Source organism: Haliaeetus leucocephalus, unplaced genomic scaffold (assembly GCF_000737465.1).
Source record: "Haliaeetus leucocephalus isolate CR32 unplaced genomic scaffold, Haliaeetus_leucocephalus-4.0 Scaffold1000, whole genome shotgun sequence".
Lineage (NCBI taxonomy): Eukaryota > Metazoa > Chordata > Aves > Accipitriformes > Accipitridae > Haliaeetus > Haliaeetus leucocephalus.
In genome coordinates, this window is record NW_010973436.1 from 417,178 (window position 1) to 433,902 (window position 16,725).

The 16,725-nt window shown below is 47.9% G+C and overlaps 1 protein-coding gene across 1 annotated transcript in view; it reads left to right on the plus strand.

The window, feature by feature from the left end:
- The window catches only part of LGR6 (leucine-rich repeat containing G protein-coupled receptor 6), a 148,982-nt gene that overhangs the window by 118,045 nt on the left and 14,212 nt on the right, over positions 1-16,725 (plus strand). The window contains exons 7-12 of the mRNA XM_010584747.1: positions 5,873-5,941; positions 7,459-7,530; positions 8,751-8,822; positions 9,963-10,031; positions 11,006-11,077; positions 14,197-14,262. Coding sequence (XP_010583049.1) covers positions 5,873-5,941; positions 7,459-7,530; positions 8,751-8,822; positions 9,963-10,031; positions 11,006-11,077; positions 14,197-14,262 — 420 coding nt within the window. The remainder of the gene's footprint in view (positions 1-5,872; positions 5,942-7,458; positions 7,531-8,750; positions 8,823-9,962; positions 10,032-11,005; positions 11,078-14,196; positions 14,263-16,725) is intronic.

Consider the following 16,725-nt stretch of genomic DNA (forward strand, 5'->3'; position numbering starts at 1 on the left):
TAAAACCACTGACCCTAGCAGGTGAATCCCACAATAGGTCATTTCTCTCTCCTGCGCATACTTGAGCATCCCCCTCTTGCGTGTCTCTGTTTAGGGGATGGGCGCACAGCTTCAGGCTGGCTGCAGTCAGACATGTGCTCTGGGTCCTTTTGCATCCCCCTTTCCTCCTTTCACTTATTACAGGCACTTGCTGCATCTCATCATCCATATTGTGCTGGGGAAGGGCACACACTCACCGCACATGGTAGTTGCTACCAGGAGAGCAGGGTTTATGCAGATGCTACACAACAGAAATATGGCACCTAATGGTACAGCTACTTTTCATACTCTAGACTAATCAGACAGCTCTTCCCAGCTCAAGCTCAACCACAAGCCACAACCTTGATATAAGGCATCTGGATAAAGCTGTCTGGCCGGTGCCGGGCAAGAGGTCAAACTACATGGTCACAACGGCCCCCTTGGGCTTTCAGACTACCAATTAAATCCTTTCCAGTGTTTGATTTGGCCACAGTAACCAGCATGACTAGCAGCAGCAGTAATTACATTTACTGGCAGCTGGATTAGATGCCAGCACATGACAGGTGGAAATGCAAGTCCTTATCAGAGGCTGCACAAAGTCTCCCTCCAGGATAACATCTTGAACTACACTGGGACTGAAATAGTCAGCAAATGTCCCATCTCCAGCTTCTAATCTTACTGCATCTTCAGGTTTATTAGTTGCAAATTTGTGGTGTTTTGTGGCTTATGGAAGAATTTATAGTACTATATAATTTTTTTTGGCTTCCTGTGTGGAACCACTAATAGTCCCTAACAGGCAGAAAATTGACCTGAGACTCTTTCCCCTCCTTCTCTCCTTTTGGCCCAACTGAAGATATTAATAGTTCCAGGCTGCATGTTGTCAGCTTCAAATCACCCTGGCAGTTAAAGCCCAAAATAACTGTGCCTTTGATGTCAATTTACTTTTATTTCTAAATAAACAACAGGGTTGGTTAAGATCTTCCAAATATGAAGCTATAGGCTCACTCTAGAAATAACAACAATGGAAAGCCAGCCAGTTCATTGTGTCTTAGGCAGACCGGGTGACCTTTAAGAGGTTTTCATTTTAACTAGAAGAACAGACAAGGCTCCTTTCAACATCCCACTGTGATGCCTGGAGCTGGTAACTTGGAGCCCAACTACGGAAAGTGATTTTTTATAGTCATTTCTCTTGCACATCATATCTGAACCCCTCGGCTGCGTGATTTTGCTTCCAAAAGCCCTTGATAATGGGAAAAATTCTCTTCCTTATGCCATGCCCATTATTTCTTTTTTTGTTATGAAGCTTCCCTATTGTTTTGGCATAACTGTGGCCATGATGTGTTGGCATCCTTCCACCAGGTAATGCTGGCATTGGGTCCACTTTCCCAGGTGTGCCAAAAAGGGCACCACCCCACAGCTGGAAGACTCCAGAGGTAGCATGTAAAGCCTTGGGGCAGACCCCAGAGCTGGAGCAGCTGAGACCGCAGCAGTGCCAGGTCCAGTTCCCTTGGACCAAGAGGCCTCCCTGGCCATTCCCACGGCCACACCATCCCATGTGCCAGAGTAGTGCAGTGGGGATAGTGTCACCTGGCGGCAAGTTTGGCTTTTTGCAGCTTTCCCCACATCATCCCAAAGCTGGAAGCAGTGGAAAGTGTCAGAGCGTGGAGTTGGGACCAGCAAAGCATTGCCCAAGCACCTCAGATAAGGCAGGGAAAGAAAGGGGACACTTGGAGGAGTTTTCTATGGCATGTCCATTTTCTATATCCACCCAGCCTGTGGAAAGGCTTTGTACATGGTATACATTTCACTGCCATGCTCGGTGGAGGAAATTTTGTTGCTACTGAAGTCAAAACACAAAATCCTCCCTGACCCACCGAGCCCAGACTCCATCCCATCTGCCTTGACCTTATGCCAGGAAGGAAACTCTGGTGACCCACAAATGGGCACACAGGCTGGGCCAAATTCATCATGGGAGAGCAGGTGGAGACGAGCAATGTCTGGGATGGATGTAGCCCTGCTGATATCAGACATCTGTGGAAAGACCCAAGGACTGCATTTCACTAAATGAGCAGAAACTTCCCCACTGCCACGAACATCCACAGCCTCCCCTGCGGTGAAGGTTGGAGGCTGTTTCTGGGTCATTGCTTGAACCAGAACCCAACTCAAGTTCTGGGAAGGAAGAACAGAGAGAGAAGCACCCTTGTGTCCAGGTTTGGGTCTGGGCTCTGGGGAGAGCTGCCCCACTGCAGGGAAGAGACCATCTCAGGTACTGGCTTCTTCCAGTCTCCTCCAACCAGAGGAATCCCCCCCCAAAATCAGCAGGGCTTGGCACAGGGCAGCGCTGGAGGCAAGTCTGGGTGGTGTGAGCAGCACACAGATCAAGAGCAGTTGGCTGCAAGCATCACTCAGGGGAGCTGTTAACGAGCACAGTTGGGTTTGTTTTCCGGGAGGGAGGATCACCTCACTGAAAACCAGGAAGCGAGCACGGGCACATTGTCTCTCCTGAACAGACTGGGGTTGCTGGCAGCCAGACTGGAGCAGCATGACTACACCTGGTTGCATTTCCACTTTCCAACAAGCCCAGTATATGCCAGCATTCAGAGATGGCTTTTTTACCCAGAGGGAGCTGCTGAACACAATGCTCTTTGTATCTGTCAAGTGCAGCGGGGAGGGAGGCACCGAGATGCTGCCAGGGCTGGGAAAGGTGTGTGTTCACTCAGGAAGAACTGGTCCTGTACATACTTGCACACATACAGAGGTACAAACAAAATGTTCATCTGCTGATGAAAGACCAGCCTGCCTGGAAGAGACATGGGCTGGAAAGGAAACACATTTTTAGAGAAAGACAGGAGCAAATGTTACAGCACACTGAATTATTCCTTGTAAATAATATTGGTTACAGATCTAAGATCCCTTTTTCTGTTAGTGAATCACAGGTGAGCCAAGCCTCCCCTCTGTTGGGCAATATTTTCTGTCAGTTGCTCACAGGCACGTCGGGTATCGCTGGGCAGAAACTCGACTCCACGCCATAGGACAAAGCTTCCCCCAGCATTGGTGACATGATGGCAGTGAGCTGAGTGTCATCTGGGGACAGGGCTCACAATGCCTGTCCTCCAGGGTCAGACCCTTGGCATCACACAGGCTCATCTCAGCCCCTCAGTTTGTGGCACAAGGGAGGGAAGCGGTGCAGGCAGACACCCAGCTTTGAGTGACCTCTGCAGCTTCCTGAACTGCTATGAAACCTCATTATAACCTTGGAAAGTCACTGCAGGGTGAGACTTTTAAAGTTATTAAGTACCTTATGCACAGATAGAGATTTGGGACTGTCAGTCAACTTACGCTGCTAATGCCCTCTGATTTCATTCAATGTAGTGATCTGAAGCTTAACTGGATTTGACTGATGCTTTCAAAATGCCCAGCAGTGTCCTGTCTGCACTTCTAATCGCTCTCTCTCGTTGGAAATCTACTCCTGTGCCTCCCTGAGCTTTGGTGAAGGGATGTGCATTGCAAAACTCCTGCCCTGTCTCCCCCCCACCCCGTATAATGTGAGGCACTCAGCCGTGACAGTGATGGACGCCTGACAGGTACCATTGACAGAAACTGGCTAAGAACATCCAAGCAGCTGATAATGAGCCACATGTGCCTTGCAAAGAGTGAGGTTTATGAGCAGTCATGTGTTGGACTATTCATTCTTAAACAGATCATTTTGGGCTCAAGCAGAGAAGACTGGGAAAAATCACTGATCTGCTTGGACCCAGACAAGAACTGCATGTGTCAGAGCAAGCTCTTTTGGAGATGCAGACCTCTTATATCTAGCAGATGTGAGCTGGTGTGAGGAGAGGATGCATCGCTCCTGTTTCACTCCTGAGCCCTGGAGATGCGCACAGCAGCTTCACATGTGCTGGGACTCTGCTGCTGTATTGCAGGTCGGACATGGTGGGGAGGCAGAGCTTGTGATCTTGTCACCAGCCCTGTGCTCCTCTCCTGCTGATTGCCAGCACTGGCTATTATTAGACTATGTGAACCCTTTCCAGACCTTGAAAGGTACATCCTGCAGGAGCAGGATTCATTTGCTGAAACACATACACGTAGTGCAGGCAGCCAGACTCCCTCTGTAAGTGGAGGAGAGAAAACAGCCCTCAGGGTGAGGAGATAAACCCTGCCATAGCAGGACCTGCCACATCCCCTGGGCTGCAAAGGGAATCTAGTAACAAGGTCTGTTATGGAACTTGTCATGGCTACACAAGACAAAATCCACCCAAGACAACCTCATTCAGTATTTTTCTTCTGGTTTTGTTGCCTACCTTGTAATTGCCTGGTAAGTATTCCCTAGGACAAGTCATATAAGCCTGGAGTCCTGGAAGGCACAAGGGAAGCCCAATTTGGAGAGACTCTCTGGATTGATTTACTGTGTAAATACCTACAGGGCAAAGCTGAGACGGTGCTGTAGAGTAATTCCCAAGCAGGGACACTGGTAAAGGAGAAGCCTATGTAAGAGAGAGGGGGGCCAAGCGAGATCATGATGTAATTACCATGCCTGGGCCCAGAGGATGAGAATTACAAGGTAATTGGGCAGCAACTCATTGCTGTGTAAATGCATGGTTATTTCTGTTCCATAAACCACAATCCAGGTTACATGGTAATTACTTTAAGGTCCATTAAGTGTAATTATACAGTAATCTCCAGGAGCCAGTAATTACCCTCATGTTCTAAAGTATCTACCACTTAAAACTCAGTGAGTTTCATGCAGGTAGGAAGCAGTCGCATGGTTTTCAGACTTCAGTGTCTTGGTCTGTGGGATGGCCAGGATGGGGTCAAACCTTACCATTTCAGCTGGAACTGCCTTTCAAAGGAAACTGTTGAGCATGCCAGAGGAGGAGTGCTACATATCTAAAGCCCAGCCAGTCTCCATGGGTCCCCTCCAGTCAACAGCAGGATCAGTACCTTCAGTGGGCAGTTCCTCCCAGGCTGCCAGCAGTGCCCCATAGCTCAAATAAATCCTTTTCTGGAGGCACCAGCCCATCCTTGGAGAACAAATACAGCCCACAAGGTTTCATTCAGGCTCAGATGTCTCTTTCGGTTGCCAAGTCAGGGCAGGTAAACTCTACACTTGTCATTATGACCAACATATTATATTTTACTTAATTCATTATACTGCAAATTAAACTTAATGCTCAGCAGTGTCAATACTTCTTTGCACATCACTTCCACCTTTGGCTCACAGTTTCCAGTGTGGGGTTCACCCCAACCATCAGAAAAAGTCCTAGGCCTTCCCATAGCCCGCTCTTCCCACTGGTCCCAGTCACAACATGTCCCAGCAGCAGGGACATCCAGCGTCCCCAGGAGAAGCACCAAGGGAATGGTCCCCTGATCTCCTCTGCACCGCAGGGTGAGGGGGCACATAGAAGCCCTTTCATGGGGCCCACACAACTGAAGGTGCTCTTGTGTTTCTTGTCCTTCATAAAATCCCATTTTGACCTGGAAAGGCAGTAAAAATTACTCTCAGCCAAAGCCCCTGGGGGTGAGTTCCTGGGAGAGGGGGATGCAGCACTCTAGAGATGTGAAGCAGCAGCACAGTCCGGCACCAGGCACGGAGGGACTTAGGGGGGAAGCAGTCCAGACAGCAGCAGCCATGGCTTGGACTGGCTCTCGCCTGACAGTGCTCCTAGCAGGGAATATTCCTGCTGCAGGAACGTGTCAGATTTTGTTTCCAGGCAGCGGCTGGATCAGCATGGTAGGAAAAACCTGTCTCCCATGCTTAACAACTAAGTTTCCATGCCTTCAAAGCACAGATACACTCGGTTGAGTTCCTACAGCAACGTTAATGATTGTTTTTCCCTTCTCTGTCTTTCAGAGATCTGAACTACAATGAGCTGTTGGAATTCCCTGGGGCTATCAGGACGCTGGGCCGACTGCAGGAGCTGTGAGATTTTCTATTTATTCCTTTTCAAAAGCATTCCCCGACAGAGTGTGACCAATAAAGCATTGCGTGTGCTCTGACTTGAGGACAGCACTCAATCCAGGCCTCTCTTTTGTCTTTCCCAGCCCTCTCTGCTATGCACATACAAGCAGTTTATCCCCTCAGTTTCCATCAGCTTTAATCATGTCACCATCAGCCTCTGCACTCCACGGCTGGGGAGTGGTAGATCCCCCATCAGCCTTGGAGGAGTTTCCTCCTGCAGCTCTTCATTCTCCTGTGGCATCTGAGGGACTCAAAGTCCATCTGATCTCCAGCTACTTCTAATGTCCATTCCCCAGCTTGGGACCACAACCATGGAGTTACCTGTGTTACTGTGAGGCCATGGCTTCTGCAGGCCCTGTGCCACTTCCTCTGATGTGCAGAAACTGATCTCCCTTAGGACAAATTTATTTTACAAAAAATAAAAATAAATTTTTACAAAAAAAATTACAAAATTACAAAAGTTTATGACCATTTTAGTGGCTAGCTCTCTGTCCTCTAACTGGTCAGCCTGGGAGACACTAAAAATGGGAAACCATCCCACTTAACATCCATGAAGCTAGAAGCCCCAAGATGAGGTTAAGTCAAGTTGATGTGGATCCATGGTTCCTGTGGATCCTAAGACTGTGTCACACTGGTGACAGGCTGGGGTGGGACAAAAGCAGATGCTTTGGTGCTTCTGGAAGGCTTGGAGTAAAAATCTGACACTATTTTCTTTTACTAGAAGAATTCTCAGGAGATTTCTCTGATCAGACCAGATATCAGCATTACTCTGACACTCAAAATAAGATCCTTAATCCACTTTGAGATGGCTTTTGAAATGCCCGTCACTAAATAAAAGGCAAATTTCAAACAGCCATCCAACTAATCACTCACAGACTCCTCTAGGATTAAACAACCTGGGCATCACCCAGAGCCTGGTCTTGGTCCTGGACACAGGATACCGTGGATGCCTTTGATGTACAGGAGATCAGACTGTGGCCACAGAGCTCTATTCTGCTGCAAAATTTTGCTGATAGCAATTTTCAAGCTTAACCAAAAATATCACAGCTAGCTCTACAAGTACTTTAAAGTCACATGGGCCAATAATTCATGATAGGCTGCACTCTGGTTAACAGGTTTGGAGATATAATGGAGACCATCCATAAAAATTGTAATTCCTGGAGGGTATAAAATAAGTGTATTTTGTTTGCTTCTGTTTCCTGACCTGTAAATTGTTAACCCTTAAGTTCTTGGTGGGTTCAGTGGAGTGACATATGGAGCACCAAATTATACACAGAGTAAATACAGCAGAATGAGGGCTTTGTTCTGCCAAAGGACAGACCTTGTTCACTTGGTGGGATGATGCTACAGCTGGAACAGAGTGCACATCTATTTTATGTGTGTTTTGAAATTGCTCTGCCTTTAAAAGTGTTGAGGAAAGAAGGTGTCTCCAAGCCTTCCTCATCCATTAATATCAAGATATTTGTTTCTCCCAACAGCGGTTTTCATAACAACAACATCAAAGCTATTCCAGAGAATGCATTTGTTGGGAATCCCCTTCTCCAAACAATGTAAGAAAATTAAACAATGTTTCCTAAATCCTTATATCCCCCAGAAACGGGCATTTCCTGATGTCTTTGGTTGGGATTTCTGACAGTTGTCAGCATGACTGCAATTTGACATTTGTTGTATATGGGCCAACGCAAGCTGAAATTAGCTCCTTCTCAGCTACGCCTCAGTTTTTTTGCCATGGGTTCTCCTTTCCCCACAGCTGAACTTTGCTGCGGTACAGGGTGATAACAATGAAGGAACAATATATGGGTGGTCTGCATGGAAATCTTGCTGTGCATAACAGGATTTTCTAAGCCCTGGTTGACATCTGCCTGTGTTTATTCCTTGTCCTTAGAAAAGCTGCTAGGCAGCTACAGCAGTAGCTATATGTGTCGTGGAGCTGGCACCAGATCATTGTGTGTCTACTCAGACCCATGGATACAAAGTTCTGCAGATAAATACACTCAGTTGTCAGCTCATTTCCCCTCTGACCCAGACACAGGTAGACATTTTTGGACCGTTCTTCCCTGGACCACACTGATATTGGAAACCATGGCAAGTAACAAAAGCTCTGCTTGGCCAGTTTGGGACTTAAGTTACAGAAATACCAACATCTGGAAAGCCATGGTGACACTGGGTGAAAACAGTCACTGCTCCAGTCAAAACAAACTAGCCTCATCCCCACGTTCCTTGGGCACCATCCTTGGAGTGACATGGGGGTAGGACACATCCAGAATACTCACGTCTCCATTGGATCTGCCCATCTAAAGTCTTTCACAGTCTGTGGAGGGAAGTCCTTCTTGTAGGAGGTGATTCAACTCCTAAAGCTGGTTGGATCCAAGAAGAGTTCACTTCTCTCCACTGACTGTGACAAGTAGGAAAGATGCTGGTGCTGTGGATATGTAAGATCAGAGGAGGTGTCATCAAGTGCAAGGTGTTTCCCAGCAGGGCTACAGCACTATAGCAGGGTTGAAGGAGGGCTTTGCATCTTTCTAGCCTGCCTGGTTCATCAGGACCCTAAAGGGCCCTTTCAGAGCAGTAGGAGACCTCAGTTGTAACAATGTTCAGCCAAAACAGGCTAGTGGGAGAGCCTGGGCTTATCTGGAAAACAAGGATTTCTCACAGGATAGCCAGCACCTCCTACATAGCATACTACTAGTTGCTCCAATGCTCTTAACCTGTGATAGCATCTTCTCTTCATGCACAGCAGAATCTGACCAGTTACTCATTTCCTTTGCAGCCATTTTTATGACAATCCCATCCAGTTTGTTGGACAGTCTGCTTTCCAGTACTTGCCAAAGCTCCACACTCTGTAAGTTCACCAAGCACATCCTCAGAGAGGTAACATCCAAGGTCCAAACCCTGTGAGCTGGACACCTTAGTGGCCTTCTCCCTTCCTTTTTTCTAGAGCCCTTGTGCAAGAGATGATCATGGTGCCACTCTTCTAGCCAGTCCCAATGGCAATGAGCCAAGGAATAGACAATGCAGATGTTTTCTGCTGAGGAAGAATAATTTTGAGAAGGGAATTTTGGAGGGAGCAATTTATTCCTCCTGCCCACCCAGCTGACAGGCACTGGAGTCTTCTAGGGTATCCAGAGCTGCATCAGCACCAGCAAAGACCACACTCACAAGTGCCACAACTTTTGCTGCATGCTGCTCAAGCAAACCCTGCGCTGTTGTGTAGTTGCCCAAACCCAAGGACACTGAAGACATCTGCCTTCCTCCACAAGGTGGAGAAGCAGAGGAACACATGTCCCATAACACAGACACCATGGCACAAATAATCTTACTGGGCAGCCATCAGTGACAAGCTTCCTTCACATGTTGGCCCTAAGCCTGCCCCAGGGCCACCACCATGTGGTGGGCACCATCTGGACCACAACAGCTGCTCCACATTGGCTGGCCTGGACTGGCTGTTTTTTCAGCTAACCTGTTGTGGCACAGCACTAAAGAGGCAGAGGCAACCTCAAAATCTCTGTTTATAAGCCTCACCCAGCCTTTCATTGCAGGAACACACACTCAGGCAAATAAAATAAATCCTTCAAATACTCATGCATTCTTCAGCTCCAGATGCATAGACTCTGTGAGGCTTGGGTGGGATGCCTGCTTACATTCCCCATGGTAATTGTTTGGGATTTTTTTTATTTAATTTGGGTAGAGATCATGCCAAGAATGTCAGTGGTTGGGGGAGGGTCAGAGCTTGCCAAGCCTCCTTGCATAGAAATGCCCAACTCTGGCTTACTGTGTTTGCACTGCTTGAGACGTCTGCTCCACCACCCAGCTGGCAGTGGCACATTGATGACAGGAGCACCTTTGGATCTGGGCCTCTGATCACCCCATTTACATGTGAGGAAGCAGATTTGCCACCATGGCTGATGGGTCTGGGACCTTGGGCAGCTGTACTTGCTTCTGTGTTCTCTGTCCATCTCACTTCACCCTCATTTCTCTGCAGGTCGCTCAATGGTGCAACAGACATCAGAGAATTCCCAGACCTTAAAGGCACCACCAGCCTAGAAGTTTTGTGAGTGGCAACTCTCTCCCTTTTACCCTGCTATTTGTGCTCTTCCTCATTCAAGGCGGTCCAGGCTGTTTCAGCGAGGACAACTTTCACAGTGCTGTGCAGTTGGTTGTCTTCAGCCCTGCCTCTCCCTGGTCACTCGCCTCTCTGCTTCGTTTCACCCCTGTGGCTCCTGAAAGCAGCTTTCCTCTCCGTGAGTTGCTCTCTCGGTACTGTTGAGTGTACTCCAATCTTTTTTTGATTTTTGTTTTTCTTCCTTTCCTTCTGCATCTGTGAAGGAATGAGCCTTTGGGTGCAGTGCTTCAGTGTGGTCTGCTGAGACCCAGCGTCTCTGCCCATCCTGGGACCAGCACTGGTAGTGGAGTGCAGGAAACATCTGCTGTATTTGCCACGTATCTGCCACCCAGGCTGGGGGCTCCTGGAACCAGTCTAGTCCCATCCTCATACCACCAGACCCAGGAGAGCAGGAGCCTGGAGGACATGCTGTCTCTGGCCACCCACTCTTCTCCTTTCTAGGGTACTGGTCCACACACTGTGCTCAAACCAGGAGCACAGCTGAGCACTCCAGCCCAGTAGTGTGACATGCCCTGTCTCAAGGACCCAGGGACACACTATCCATCCTCCATACATGGGTTTCTGAGGCAGTCATGGCTCCAGGCAGATCACCAGTCTGGACAATGCAGAACTGACAGAGCATGCCACAGACGGCACTGCCACCTGCCCTCAATGTGGCCAAGGACAGCAGTGAATTCATTACTCAGCAACATCCCAGAATTTCTTATAGGCACATTCGTCTTTACCAGGTCCAGCAGCAGTGCCCATTTCAAAGTCAGTTTTTGTTTCCTTCCAGGTATTTCATTATCCCATTGATATTGTCTCTCCTGCCACCATCTGGGACCAATAGCTGGGCTTGCAGGTCGCAGTCTGGGTGCTGGCTCTCAGTAACACCGTTTCTTCTCTCTCCACCACTCCTCTAGGACCTTGACCCGGGCAGGCATCCGTTTACTCCCCAGAGGGATGTGCCAGCAGCTGCCCAGCCTCCGAGTCCTGTGAGTAATACATTTCTTTGTCCTGCCTGGTCTTTAGAAAAGTGCCATCAGAAACTGGGCTTTCTTCTTGTCTAGCTCAGGGACGGGACCAGCTATGGAAGACCATCCTGTGGTTCTTGTTCCCATTATCTTTTCCATGCAGAAAACACCGCCTTCTTAGGCACTACCTTGAGCTCTGCATGTTCTTGAACTTGCTTGCTTCATCCCAGTGTGATGCTCTGGACTCAGGGCTGCAAGCAATAAGGCATATCCACATTTGCCTCCTCCTTGCTCTGCACCAGTGGGAACTGTCTGCCCCATGCAAGGGAGGTAGAGAGGGTGCAAAGTGTGGTGGGTAGGAACAGCAGCAGCATTTCAGAGCTCCTCCATATACAAAGCACAAAAGCCAGGGGTAAATCACATTTCACACAATGCTCTGCCCCAATGTTGGCTTACTGCAGTTGGAGCTCCAGCAAGTCCCATCATCTGGAGGAACAATCCTGTTCACACTCCAGGAGGGGACAGGCCTGACCTGATGGGGACCTGCAAGGCCACATGGCCATGGCCCCTCACATGGTGCAGCAGTGGCAGGTCAGGGTTTTTTCTCAGAGTCTCTAAGTTGCTTTGGCTCCACCTGCTTGACAAGGCACTGAATGATGCTGACTGGGGGCGGGGGGGGGGGGGGGGGTTTTTTTTTTTACTTGGTACCTGATGAAATCAGCATCTTGGAAAGACTCTTGCATCTCCTCAGGAATCACACCCCTCATTCCTGAGATCCCCAACCTTGTCTGCAGTCAAAGACATCCTCAGGAAATGAGTCATGAGCCAGATTTATACAAGTTTGCAGCCTTAGGGCAAGCAAGAGGCTTGCCTCTCATCAGTCTTTATACAAGCAAGCTGAAAATGAAAACAAGTTTGTTCCAGGAAAGCAACAGGAGTGAGTTCTTGATCACAGAAATTGGAAACAAAAGAACGTAAAAATAAAAGGATACAATTTGTAACTTAGCAGATCACAGCATTTTGGCTCCAGCTGTCCCTGTAGGGAAGATATCTCATCTTTAGACATCTGGACCAATTCAATGGACATCTTGTCACCAAAGTGTAGCCTTTGGAATGGCCCAGGCTGTAGGGTCCCAAGTGCTCTGTACATGTCTGCAAGTTATCAGACTGTAAAACTTCACAGCAGAGCCTGTTCTTCATGTCTGCCCCCTCCCTGTGAAAGAGTTTTATTGGGACACCCCACCTTGTTCCTTGTTCCTCTTTCCCAGTTAATTTTACTGACATTAATTGCATTGCTTTCAGAGTTTGAAGAGAGGGTATGTGGGCCAATGTTTGTGCATGTTTACATGTCTCTTGCCTTTGAAATGCATTGACCTTATGTCCCCACAGATATAGTGATTGTTCTCACTTCTTTCCCAGACTTTGCCAGCCCCTCAGCAGTTCGTCAGGTTGCCATTATGACTGTGACATGTCTGAACACAGATGATACAGTTAATGCCACATTTCTGACCTCCAGCTGCTCACATCATGCTGCAGATTTTCTGCAGAGATCTTGCACGGGGGCTGTAAGAGCTACCACAGGTGCATGAGGCTTGTGGCCATGCTGCGATGCTGGTCTGTGTGTGGGCATTGACCCCAGCACACTCAGGCAGGGCAGCATTGCCAAGCTTGAGCTTGGCATCAACCTGACATCATCCTGCGGCATTTTTCCAGAGCTTCTGTGGCTCAGGAGACAGATTTGTCTTTCCTGTCAAGCAGAAATAGCTGAAGCTTCCCTGAGCAGAGCTAAAGTCCCTTGATGCCACCAGTACCTTCATCCTGATGTGTCCTCAACACAGTTTCAGTGACTGAGGCTGCTCTGCTGGTACATATTGGGCTGCATCTGGTTACCCTCTCTCTGGAGGATCCAGAAATAAATCCTGGGGCTGCATTCTCCTTCCATCACCATCTAGCTAAGGCACCACCCTGTCAAGCCCAGTGGATTGACACAGAGTCTAGGGAAAAGTGACTGACACCATAGCTCTTTCTCCATACTGGGTGATAGTCTCCAGAGCCAAGCCCAAAACTTTTGCTTGCTTTTTCCTCCCTTCTCCTCCCCTCCATGGAAAACTGGTGGAGAGGGGGTTGGCAAAAAAAATAAATAATTGAAATGCTTTAGCAGCAACTTATTGGCAGAAAGATGGAAACTGTGTTTGGAAAGTTGGCAGAGAGGCCACATACACAACTTTTTACCCTGGGGCAAATTCCCTCAAACAGCCACAAATCCAGCCTTTGCTGGTGAGGGAAAAAGCTGATTTTAAGCATTACTCCTTACCCAGACCATTTCAGTTTTAATAAATTCACATTAATCTGTGCCAGCATAGGTTTTCCTCTGACTACCAAGTCACCCTACCTTGGATGCTGACATGCCACTGGGCTATGAAGCAGTGGGAACAGGAGTTTCTTGGGAATTGCTTTCAAGTGGCAGCACTTGAAAGAATTCGGAACAAAGATTTTCACAGTCTGTAATGTCCTGTACCAAATCCCTGCCTGTGCCACAACCCCTTCCCTAACCCTGGGGAGGAGCCAGGAAAGGCTGAATGGAGAGCAGGTGATGGGCAGTTGGGTTTGCTGTGCCAGCAAGGAGGCAAGGCAGCTGGCTGGCTGCTCTGCTGGCCAAAACCTCCCCAGGCTCTGAAAGCACATCTGCAGCTTTTGTGAGTTCCCCCATCCACAACAGCAGGATGGGAGCTCTGGCACAAATACCTCTCTGCTTTGCCCACAGAAAAGCAAGGCTGTGCATCCAGAATTTGGCATGGATGCATTTCACAGCTGACTTGGGGCTGGGGAGAAAAAGCCCACCCCAGTTGTAGAAGCAGCTCCATCAGTCTGCAGCTTGTGCTGGATGAAGCTGGGCTGGGGCTGGATAAGTAGGTAAACCACTGAGCAATCCTTGCCTTGCCTTGCACAAAGATGCTCAGAGCAAGGGTCAGGTGTGTGCAGAGTGGAGATCCCCCTCACCTGGGGTTACTGCTCTCTGCAGCTGTGCAAAATGGAAGTCATGTAATCCCCCTATCCAGCAATATCTGCTTTCCAAGGGAGGGGTCAGGGGCACTCACTTTTGATCTCATAATATTTCTGTGCTGGTCCTTCCCCTGCAGAGAACTGTCATACAACCAAATTGAAGATCTGCCCAGTTTCCACCGGTGTCAGCAACTGGAGGAGCTGTGAGTAAAGAGATGCCCTTACTTGCGCTATGCTCTGGGGAAAAGGGGCTGATTTGGGGATAGAGGCAGCTCCCAAACACAAAAGTCAACCTTCACCAAGCACTGGGAAAGCTGAGCTTTATAACTCACTATTTGGACTGTAAGTGGACCAGAGCACCACACTTTGCCCCTGTGCAAATACAGAATAAAAATACATCCCCTGTGCATAGGAGCTTAATTCTCTCGGGTCTTTTCGGAGGTCCCAGCCACAGCAAACATAAGTAGGATGTGACAGCACTGAATTTTACTTCACTAATTCAAGTCCCAATATGAGCTAATCTAGAATGGGGTTTATCTCTACTATAAAAACCTTCTGCTTCAAGGAGTGGTCTCATCCCCTGGGCACAAAGCAGCTCTTTTCCACACTGCTCAGGGCTAGCCACTCTGTGGAGAAGATTGATGCTTTCCTCATTTAGTACTTGTATTGGGTCTTCTCTGGACCCTGGGAGGCACCTCTGTTGCTCTGAAACAGAGTTATTCACGTTCAGTTCAAGGTGTCTGGAGATCTGGCCCTACATTTCAAATCTAACAGAAGTTCTTGGCCTTTTTGAGAAAAAAAAAAAATAAAATAGACTCCATGATTTTTTATAGAATTCTGAAACCTGGAAGAGTAGATGTGTGGGAGCAGCATCCCCACAAAAATACACTGGAGAGGTTGTCCCTGCTCTCTGCAGCACCCCAGCCTGGATGGCCAGACCATTTCATTGATCCTTAGCAAAACCACACATCGGGACACTGAAATCACATGAAAATGAGAGTTACATAGCCTGTGCTGGCTCTTCAGGAGCTCTGAGGACAAAGTTAGAGCTGGATGTATTTTAGCTAAAGTGCCACCAGGAAAATGTTTAAAAAAATAGAAAATACATCAAAAAATGGACAAACTTTCAGAACTCCAAAACTGTAGTTTCACTCATTGTGCCTAAATTGCTTCTTACAATATTTTATAATATGCCAAATTCAGACTTATGATTAACATCAAAGTGCAGTAAATCCCTCTTTCAGACTACTTAAGTCAGACAGACTGTGTCTTATATTAACATTTTCTTACAAAATGAGTATTTGGTCCCTTAAGCCCAAAGTTATCATCCTGTAAGCCCCACCCCCACCAGGCATCAGCCTTCCTGCTGGGAAATACGTTGGAAACAAGTCTGGTGGTGCATGGTGGTGCAGCCTGGCATGCAAACAACTTATGTGTGCCAGTTGCTCTGCTGTAACTGCCAATGTGCAGGTTTTTACCTGCAACACACAGGTGGTCCTCACAGCTAAACATCCTTGACTTATATTTCACTAGCTTGCTCCAATATCCCTTCTTCCCAAGCTCCAGCTTTCCCACTCAGTGCTCTTCTACCTGAGACCCCCAAATTTGTGCACAGAGCTTCCCATGGCCCTCCCTTGAAATCTTAACTAGATGTACAAGGAATGCCTTCTTGGCTACATGGAGTGTTGAGAAACCAGTAGTAGAGCAGATATGAGAGCCTCAAGCCCCTGCCTCTGAAACAGGAATGTGGGGCCAAATACCAGCGGAGATATTACAGCCATCAGGTGCAGGTCCTTGTGTGAGATGAGTCAAGATCATTTCTGAGTCTGAAAGCAGGTTAGCTACACAACAAACACCCAAGGGAGCTGTTGTAAGTAGAGCACTAGTCTGTGGCTGTCTCCCCTTTGTCGTGGTTTAACCCCAGCCAGCAACTAAGCACCACGCAGCCGCTCACTCACTCCCCCCCCATCCAGTGGGATGGGGGAGAAAATCAGGAAAAGAAGTAAAACTCCTGGGTTGAGATAAGAACGGTTTAATAGAACAGAAAAGAAGAAACTAATAATGATAATGATAACACTAATAAAATGACAACAGTAATAAAAGGATTGAAATGTACAAATGATGCGCAGTGCAATTGCTCACCACCTGCTGACCGACACCCAGCCAGTCCCCAAGCGGCGAAATCCCCTGCCCCCCCCACTTCCCAGTTCCTAAACTAGATGGGACGTCACATGGTATGGAATACACTGTTGGCCAGTTTGGGTCAGGTGCCCTGGCTGGGCATGAGAAGCTGAAAAATCCTTGACTATAGTCTAAACACTACGGAGCAACAACTGAAAACATCAGTGTTATCAACATTCTTCACATACTGAACTCAAAACACAGCACTGTACCAGCTACTAGGAAGACAGTTAACTCTATCCCAGCTGAAACCAGGACACCCTTGCAGAAGGTCACACATGGGGAGACCACATCTGCAGGTCTGGGAATTCATGATGGGCATTTTGCAGAAATTTTAAAAAATATTCACCCTTGTTCCACACTAGGGAAAAGAAAACTGAAAAACTTAATGTTTCCCACAAAGTGGATGCTTGGATCAAGATGTCTCTCGAGAGATGTAGGGGTTGTATAGGTCAGTCGGCAAACACCATGTGAGCCCTTACCCT